This window comes from Armigeres subalbatus, chromosome 3 (assembly GCF_024139115.2).
Source record: "Armigeres subalbatus isolate Guangzhou_Male chromosome 3, GZ_Asu_2, whole genome shotgun sequence".
NCBI lineage: Eukaryota > Metazoa > Arthropoda > Insecta > Diptera > Culicidae > Armigeres > Armigeres subalbatus.
The window spans coordinates 405598910-405606960 of NC_085141.1; the positions used below are offsets into that span (position 1 = coordinate 405598910).

Below are 8051 nucleotides of genomic sequence, written 5' to 3' on the forward strand. Positions count from 1 at the left end.
CATCCGATGCAGCGTGTTGGTTTTCCAGTGTCGAAAATCTTGTTCGACTACAGGAGTGCTTAAGAGGGCAAGCACTGGAGGCGGTTCGAAGCAGGCTACAACTTCCTAGTGCAGTTCCGCATATTATCAAAACATTGCGAATGCTGTACGGTAGACCTGATCAGTTGCTCAACATGCTACTAGTGAACGTTCGGAAGGCACCTTCCCGAGAGCTGACAAACTGGCATCATATATCAAGTTCGGCGTCGTCGTTCAGCAACTCACCGATCACTTGGAGGCGACCGGTCTAACTGCACATCTCGTAAATCCAATGCTGATCCAGGAGCTGACAGAAAAACTGCCGGCCAATACGCAATTGGAGTGGGTGCGGTATAGGAGGAAATCCAAGATCGTAACGCTGCGGACTTTGTCCAATTTTCTATCACGAATCGTCAATGATGCTAGCGAGATTACACCGTACAGCGAGACTGCAACCGTCGCCGTCGATCAAGCATTTCGGAGGAAAAAGGAAAGAAGGGAACAGGAGGGATTCTTGCACACGCATAGTTCCGACACGAGCGACCAAGCAAGTTTGTCAACAAATGTCCCGCAAAGGGAAAAAAAGCCATGTCGAATTTGTGGTCGCTGCGATTACCGGATTCGAAACTGCGAAGCCTTCAAAAGACTCAGGCTGCCGGAAAGATGGGAAGCGGTACGAAAGTGGAAGTTGTGTTATCTCTGTCTCAACGAACACGGAAGTGCCCGATGCAAGTTGAATTTCCGATGCAACGTGAATCGTTGCAATGAACGTCACAACCCGCTGCTGCACATCGACCAAACGGTCAGCACAAACTGTAACATTCACTCGCTTCAACGACAATCGGTTATTTTCCGAATGATGCCCGTCACGCTATATAACGGGAACTGTTCGGTGGACACTATAGCGTTCTTGGACGAAGGGTCGTCTTACACGTTGGTGGAAAAGTCGCTGGTGCACGCACTGCACGCCAAGGGTGTGACGCAGCCACTTCGAGTAACCTGGACAGCAGGAGTGACGAGAATAGAGAAGGACTCACAACGAGTGGAGTTGAACATATCGGCAAGAGGCTCATCGCAGCGTTTTCGTATTATGGCTGCTCATACAGTAGACAACCTGAAGCTACCGCAACAGACTGTCACGATGTCCAACGTAATCAATGACCACTCTCATTTGCGAGGATTGCCGGTCGCAGATAATTATCGAGGAGCGCCGCAAATCCTCATTGGACTGAAGGACATTCACCTTTATGCGCCTCTCGAGTCCAGGATTGGCAAACCAGATGAACCGATTGCTGTGCGATCAAAGTTTAGATGGACAATTTACGGTCCTTCCTCTGCAAGCGGATCTGACTCCGAAACCGTTTCGAATCAAGAGCTGCATGATCTACTGCGAAGTCATTTCAAGCTAGAAGAGTCGGTGATTTCCGTAGCACTGCTACCGGAATCTGACGAAGACAAGCGAGCGAAGGATATCCTCAACAAAACGACTGTACGTGTTGGCGACCGTTTCGAGACGGGAATGTTGTGGAAAGAGGAGCAAGTGCGATTTCCCGACAGCTACCCGATGGCGTTGAAGCGATTTCGAGGATTAGAGAGACGGCTAGCGAAAGATGGTGAGCTGTACCTGAAGGTAAGAGATTTAATAAAAGACTATACATCGAAGGGCTATATCCATGTAGCAACGCAGCAAGAGTTGGAGGAGTTCGAACCTCAAGAAGTGTGCTACTTGCCGCTAAGCGTGGTAGTGCACCCGAAGAAGCCGGGAAAGGTTCGTTTAGTGTGGAACGCGTCGGCCGCGGTAAATGGAGTGCCGTTTAACTCAAAGCTACTGAAGGGACCAGACATGTTAACTCCGTTTCCAAACGTGCTAGCAAAATTCCCAGAGTGAATTGTAAGATTCGATGGCGACATTAAAGAAATGTATCTCCAAGTGCGGGTATGTAAGGCAGATAAGCAAGCACGGTTTGTTTTTCGAGAAAGTCCAAAGAAAGTAGTAAAGGTTTACGTTACGCGCAAGAGTATGCAGTGCAGTTTCCAGAAGCAGCCAGAGCGGTAGTAGAGAACCAATACGTGGATGACTATTTCGATAGTGTGGACACGGTTGAAGAATTGGTGAAGCGGGCTCAAGAAGTGAAATATGTTCATACTACAGTCGGCTCCGGGATCCGTAACTGGGTTTCGAACTCCATGAATTCCTTCAAACTGTCCGCGAGCAAACAGACGATCGGTGATTTCAGATTCTCGAAGATAAAGAGTTGAACCTAAAGCGAGTGTTGGGAATAGTGTGGAATCCAGTAATGAGTAAGCGATCAATTTGCATTTCTGGCCAAACTCCGTGATGGTTTAACGCCGTAAATGACCGGCCAACGGCGGCCGACTAAAATAGTAGGGATGTGCAGCGTAATGAGCCTGTTTGATCCGCTGGGAATACTGGTACCCTTTGTGATCCAAGGTGAGATGTTGATCCAAGACCTGTGGCGCAGTGGATGTGATTGGGATCACCCGATAGACGATACAACGAAAAATGGCATAGGTGGATCAGAAGGCTGCCAGAGATAGAATACGTCAAAGTTTTCTCGCTATTATTTTCAAAAACCAAACTATGTTTACTTCTTGCAACTACACGTGTTCGTCGATGCTAGCAAAGATGCATACGGTGCGGCGGCCTACTTTCGGATTCTGACGAGCAACGGTCCTGTTTGTTGTTTGGTGATGGCGAGGTCGAAAGTTGCCCCTTTGAAAATGATGTCAATTCCGAGGCTACAATTGCAGGCTGCGGTTGCTGCATACAGTAGGCACATTATTTGGAAATAAAGCAGAGGTTCATTTGGTCGGACTCTAAAAAAATCTGGTCGGTCATTTCGTGGATTCAGTCGTAACAGAAAAAGTATAAACCTTTTGTGGCATTCAGGGTCGGAGAGATTTTAAGCCTCACGAAGCATGACGAGTGGTGTTGGATATCAACGAAGAATAATATTGCAGATGACCTGACGAAATGGAAGAGTAGCAGTTGTTTGGACTCTAACGGGCCATGGTTTTGTGGCCCATGCTTCCTTTATCAACCAGAAGATTTGTGGTCTAGGCAAGAAATGGTAGAACCGAATACCACAGAGGAGATCCGAGCTTGTCTGTTGATGCACGATTCTGCGATAATAGAGTCAGTCATCGATGTGTCGCGCATTTCTCGGTGGAAAGTGCTGGTTAGAACAGTAGCGTGCGTCTACCGTTTTAAGTCCAATTGCGAAAAGAAGCAAAAAGGTCTAGCAATCGAAGCAGTTCCAGCACCGTCGAGGATGCGACAAATGGTGAAGAAACCTATATCAGCGATAGTAGTACCACTGAAACGGGAAGAATATCAGAGAGCGGAGACGTATTTATGGCGAGCGGCTCAAGCGGACACATACGCGGAAGAAGTGAAGACCTTGAAGATGAATCGTGATTTTCCACACAGCAAAGTACAGGCGATAGAGAAGTGCAGTAGTCTGTTTAACGACAGTCCATTCATGGATGACAGGGACGTACTACGAATGGAAGGCAGAGCAGCCCAAGGTTCATTCCTGCCCTTCGAACTCAGGTTCCCTGTGATTTTGCCCAAAAAGCATCCTATTACCCGAAGGCTGCTAGAGCATTATCACCAGCAAGCGGCTCACTCAAATTTAGAAACCGTAGTCAACGAGGTCAGACAGCGTTTTAGAATTCCTAATCTTCGATCGGAAGTCAAGGCTGTAGCGAAGGCGTGTGTATGGTGTAGGACGAAGAAATGTTCACCGAGGGTCCCTAGAATGGCTCCACTTCCACTAGCTCGCATTACCCCTGGTTGGCACCCGTTCAGTTTCACTGGTGTGGATTATTGCGGCCCATTTACTGTATCTGTTGGACGCAGGTCGGAAAAACGATGGATTTGTCTGTTTACGTGTTTGACAACAAGGGCCATTCATCTGGAGGTTGCGCATGGCTTGACGACACAGGCGTGTTTGATGGCTATTAGACGTTTTGTCTGTCGCCGAGGAACTCCAGTTGAATTTTTTTCCGATAATGGTACCAATTTTCAAGGAGCGAGTAAGGAGATTGTGCGAGCTATAGATAGAGATTGCGGGGAAGGAATGACAGATGCACGAGCCCGGCGGAATTTTAATCCTCCTAGTGCGCCCCATATGGGAGGAGTTTGGGAGCGGCTAGTGCGGTCAGTAAAAGCGGCGCTGACCGTACTAAATGATGGTAGAAGGTTAACAGATGAAGTGCTGCTGACAACGTTGGCCGAGGCAGAAGATCTAATAAATTCTCGTCCGCTGACGTACGCCGGTTTGGGACCGGAAGCAAGTGAAGCTCTGACTCCAAATCACTTTGTGAAGGGCCCTGAGATAGCTACGGACAAGATTTCGCCAACAGCGGATGCGGAAGCATTGCGGGATATTTACAAACGATCGCAAGCTTTGGCGGATAAGCTGTGGAAGCGATGGCTAGCAGAGTACGTTCCTTCGATCAATCAAAGATCCAAGTGGTATGCCGATACTCCACCAATCTGCACCGGAGATCTAGTGTACATAGCGGATGATGGAGCTAGGAAGAGTTGGACACGTGGCGTAATAATTGAAGTGTATCCTGGAGCGGACGGGCGAGTGCGACAAGCGCTGGTGAAAACATCGAGAGGCAATTTCCGGCGGCCGGTGGCGAAGTTGGCGGTGCTTGAAATCCAGCATCGTAACTCTGGTGCTACAGAGGGAAGCCCACCAGAATTACGGGGAGGGGGTATGTACGCACCACCGAGCATCGAAAACCCCTGCGCTAAATAATTAGTAGCAAGCTACACTGGTGGGTGAAAGCGAGGAGTAGGCAAAAGTTTGGTAGATGCATATGTACGGTATAAATGTAAATAAAAACAAAACAGATGTGTGAAAGGGAGAAAATTGAAAGATATTACGTTTGATTTGAGTGATTGGATGAGACTGCAAAATTAAGGAAAGTGAATTAAGAAACGGAGAAGATTTATAAGATCGGTTGAGTATTTACGGTAGGAGAATTGAATTTAAGTGGTTTCGAATACAATACATAATCACGAAGAAACCCTATAGCAACGAAACCTGTAAATAGATCAGAAGAGGAGAAACTATAGAATGTAAGTCACTGAATTATTGCTAATTGATTGAGAGTAATATCTTATAATAAATATTAGTTTCAAGCTGCTGTAACCCTAAACACTGCTGTGGAAATTCTATTTCAAGAGCCAGTCCGAACAATGATGCTCCAACTTTAATTTATTGTAACCAAGATCCAAAGGTTAAGGTTTGGTTTTTTTTATTCTGATCCGTTCTAAATTCGTTTTTTGCCTATTGGTCAGTTGGTGAGTAGTTCGGTTTGTTCGTCGAAAACCCGCCTTGAAATAGTCAGCCGGGCAGGCGTACATAATCACTCCCTTCTGGTGTGTTGGCGCATAAGTGGGATTTATTTTGAAGGTTTGAGGTTTGGTCGCAACGGAAAGAGTTCGCGCTTACAGTTCCGACCCGATTCCGTTGGTAACTGTGTGGAGTGAAGGCGCACTACAAAAGTCAGGTGGATCTGGTAACAGGCTACCCCGGACTATCTTGGCAACATTAGTAGCGTATCGTTTTGTTTCGGCCTTGACCCGGGATTCTCCTGTTACAATCTTATGAGCGATTTTCTGGAGGAGCTCCTGGAGAATTTGGTGGAGGAACTACATGAGGAGCTATTTGGAAAAGTTCAGGAGGATTTGATGGATGACAAAAACGAATATTTTAAGTCACAAAATCACAAAACGAATATTTTAAGCAACTATTTTAAGCAGGAGAATTTGCTGGAGGAGCTCCAGGAAGATTTTCTGGAGGCACTCCAGGAGAATTTGATGAAGGAACTTTAGAAGGATTTGATGGAGGAGACGCTGGAGGAACTCGAGAAGGATTTGTTGCAGGAACTCCAGGAAGATTTGATGGAAGAACTGGGGGAGGGAGGAGGTTGTGCTGGAAGAATTCCAGCAGAATTTGTTTGACATAGCACTGCAATTCCAGGATGGTATGAATTCTGGAGGAATTTAAGAAAGATATACAGGGGGAATTCATGGAGGAACTGCATTAGGAAATCCTGAAGGAACTCTAGGAATAAATAGTATGAGGAATTGTAGGAAGAAATAGCAAGAGGATCTCCATAAGATATTCCTGGAGGGCGAATTCCTGGGAGATCTTCAGGAGGAATTTCTAAAGAGACTGCAGGAGGTATTTCTTTAGGAGCCCCATATTGAATAGCTAATATATTTAATAGAAGAACCCTCGACGCCTGGTGGAAGTCGTCGAATGTTGGTGGAGAACGTCGCGGATTCTGACGAGAGTCCTTTATGGATTCCGAGGAATATTCCGGAATTTCCGAGGTAATTCTTTAAGAATTGCGAAACGAATCTTGTAGGGAACCCCAAGAGAATCCTTTTGCAATTTTGATAGAATTCAGATGAGATTTTGTTGGGGAAATTGATGGGAATTTTTCGAGAATTCCGCTGGGACTCCTTTGGAGGTCCGGAAGCCAGTCCTTTTGGAAGTCTTTCTGCAATTCCGAAGGCAATTCTAGAAAATCGAAGGCATTCCTACGGGGATACTGATAGTCGTCATCCTTCGGAGTTTCAGTGAGGAATCCTTCCGATAAAAACTCTTCGGGGATTTCGAAGGGATTCCGTAGGTATAGAATTCGTCGAAATTATTTAAAATCCTTGGAGGAATTTGTTGAATACAGGAAGATTTAGTTCAACAGTCTAAGACGATTTGAGTACTTTCCATTTAATTCCACTACGTTTTGTTATCTTTACAGATACGTATTTCGACCTCAACTGTGAAGCCGTCTTTAGTGTCTCGCACTTGACTCGACTTCTATCTCAGTTCTGTTCTGTTCTGTTAAATCATGCAATTATTTCTTACGAACACGTTTTCTTCTTCAGAATAGTCCGCCACCTACAAGGGCAAAGCAACACCAATAGCCTAAAATTTCATTTCAATTTTCCACTTGAAATTGTAGATAATGGCATCATCCCTCCGGTACAAATGAAATTCAATTCCGAAAGAGTCAAGATTCCCCGCACTTGCCATTCCACGGATGCACAAAGTGAAAAACACACCAAGTAACAATTTCCAAAGTGAATTGATGCTTATCGATTTGTTTAATGAAAATCTTGACCTCACTTCTTATCTTCTTTATCGCTGAAAGCGTGGAAGCAGCAGAGAAGAGAAGTGGGTGTCTGATCTTTCGCTTTGAACCGTTCATTGCAGGGTTGGTTAGGGATGGGCGGCTGATGGCGGTGGTGATGCCCAAGTGCCACTGCCGCTGGAGTGGGCAAATCTCACTTTTCACCAATGGAAATGAAAGTAGCGCTGCGGACCGACCGAACACGGGTCGTGAAGGTTCCGGGAAGTATCTGCAATCAAGTAATCTTTCGCTCCGATTTCTATGGTTTTCGCTTTCGTGCCAAGAGCCTTTCAGCAACCATCCTTTTCGAAAGCATCTTTAGCGAGTCAGCAGCGGTGGTGGTTGGCTGGTTTGTATTATTTTCACAGACTCATTTTTCTTTTCCCGTTCCACTCGGCACCATCACCTACAGCAACGAACGTGGCGTGGGTCTGAAAACACATAATTAAAAAATTTCCGGCTCGTTGAAATGCAGACAGCAACCGACGGTCCGTGCAGTTACAGACGACAGCGACGATGACTGAGAAGAGAGAAAAAAAAAATGGAAAAGTGTATTCCTGGAAGAAAGCTCTAGGTTTCTTTTCTTCACTAGACTGTAATTCCACTTAGTTGGGCTCAGATTCGAAGAAAGGCCCACAACCAACACCTTGCTTCTGAATAGCATCCGGTACTTTAGGAACGGAAGGAGGGGATTTGTGAACTCATTAGGCATTGCAATGAGAAATTGAATTGTTGTGTATCTTTCCAGAACGTTCTTTTTTGACGGCGATATTTTTTTTTGTTAAGAACGTTGTTTGCGATAATAATGAAAATAACCCTACCAATTGAGTATTTGGTAAGAATTCCTAATT

General features: G+C 45.7%; 2 protein-coding genes across 2 annotated transcripts; both read left to right on the plus strand.

The window, feature by feature from the left end:
• The first annotated feature begins 310 nt into the window (after window positions 1–310).
• LOC134223049 (uncharacterized) lies at window positions 311–1906 on the plus strand. Its single transcript, XM_062702186.1, has one exon. The coding sequence runs from the start codon at window positions 311–313 to the stop codon at window positions 1904–1906; it is 1596 nt and encodes a 531-aa protein (XP_062558170.1).
• A 2215-nt stretch (window positions 1907–4121) lies between these two features.
• LOC134223050 (uncharacterized) lies at window positions 4122–5225 on the plus strand. The gene is made up of 2 exons (XM_062702187.1): window positions 4122–5134; window positions 5192–5225. Exon 1 carries the CDS (start codon window positions 4122–4124, stop codon window positions 4809–4811), a length of 690 nt encoding a protein of 229 aa, XP_062558171.1. The 3' UTR covers window positions 4812–5134; window positions 5192–5225.
• The last annotated feature ends 2826 nt before the right edge of the window (window positions 5226–8051 follow it).

What these genes read in the sequence shown, in the direction of transcription:
- LOC134223049 (XM_062702186.1), top strand. Translation starts at nt 311, where the DNA reads ATGCTGATCCAGGAGCTGACAGAAAAACTGCCGGCCAATACGCAATTG.
- LOC134223050 (XM_062702187.1), top strand. Translation starts at nt 4,122, where the DNA reads ATGACAGATGCACGAGCCCGGCGGAATTTTAATCCTCCTAGTGCGCCC.